Source organism: Bison bison, unplaced genomic scaffold (assembly GCF_000754665.1).
Source record: "Bison bison bison isolate TAMUID 2011002044 unplaced genomic scaffold, Bison_UMD1.0 scf7180017864089, whole genome shotgun sequence".
Taxonomy (NCBI): Eukaryota; Metazoa; Chordata; class Mammalia; order Artiodactyla; family Bovidae; genus Bison; species Bison bison.
Genome location: NW_011494661.1, coordinates 1,152,481 through 1,153,118, shown reverse-complemented (window position 1 = coordinate 1,153,118; position 638 = coordinate 1,152,481). Strand labels below are relative to the sequence as shown.

The window sequence follows — 638 nt, the reverse complement described above, 5'->3', positions numbered from 1 at the left end:
TTGCGCAGGAGGCCCAGCTGCGGGCTGAGAGGTGAGGGCAGGGGCCGGCGCGGCGAGGGGCCCAGGACGCAGGCGGAGGCCTGTGGCAAGCACCCACTCGGTTCTCCCCAGCCGTCTGCAGGAGGCCGAGAAGCGGCACCAGGCCTTGCAGCAGGAGCTGGCGACCCTGCGGGAGGAGCTGCGGGCGCGTGGGCCGCCGGGTGAGTAGCCAAGCACACACCTGTCTGTCCCGGAGCAAGACCTCCTCTCCAGGTCACCAGGGGGATCAGCCTGGCTCTGCTGCCTAACCCGCTGTTAGCTAGTGCTTACTGAGCCCCCGCTGTATGCCACCACCCGCTCCTTCCCCGCCTGCAGTCTCTCCCCCATTTACTGGGGTGGAAACTGAGGCCCCGCCCTGGCCCCTGGTTTGTAAGGAACAGGTGTTAATGGCACAGGGACCCCATGGCCCCCATGACACATGCCCTCTGTTTGCAGACACCAAGCCTTCAAACTCCCTGATTCCCTTCCTGTCCTTCCGGGGCTCAGAGGTAAGAACGGGTGCAGGGCTGGCCAGGGAGGACCCCCGGGAAGGACACAGGCAGTGGCCTTGATTCCGCCCCCGTGCCGTTCCTCAGAAGGATTCCGCCAAAGATGCAGGC

The 638-nt window shown here is 66.0% G+C and overlaps 1 protein-coding gene across 1 annotated transcript in view; it reads left to right on the top strand.

Moving 5' to 3' along the window:
* The window catches only part of CDC42BPG (CDC42 binding protein kinase gamma (DMPK-like)), a 17,073-nt gene that overhangs the window by 7,946 nt on the left and 8,489 nt on the right, over positions 1 to 638 (top strand). Inside the window, exons 20-23 of the mRNA XM_010838100.1 lie at positions 1 to 31; positions 112 to 200; positions 475 to 527; positions 615 to 632. The exon at positions 1 to 31 is cut by the window's left edge and continues 2 nt beyond it. Of these exons, the coding sequence (XP_010836402.1) occupies positions 1 to 31; positions 112 to 200; positions 475 to 527; positions 615 to 632 (191 nt within the window). The remainder of the gene's footprint in view (positions 32 to 111; positions 201 to 474; positions 528 to 614; positions 633 to 638) is intronic.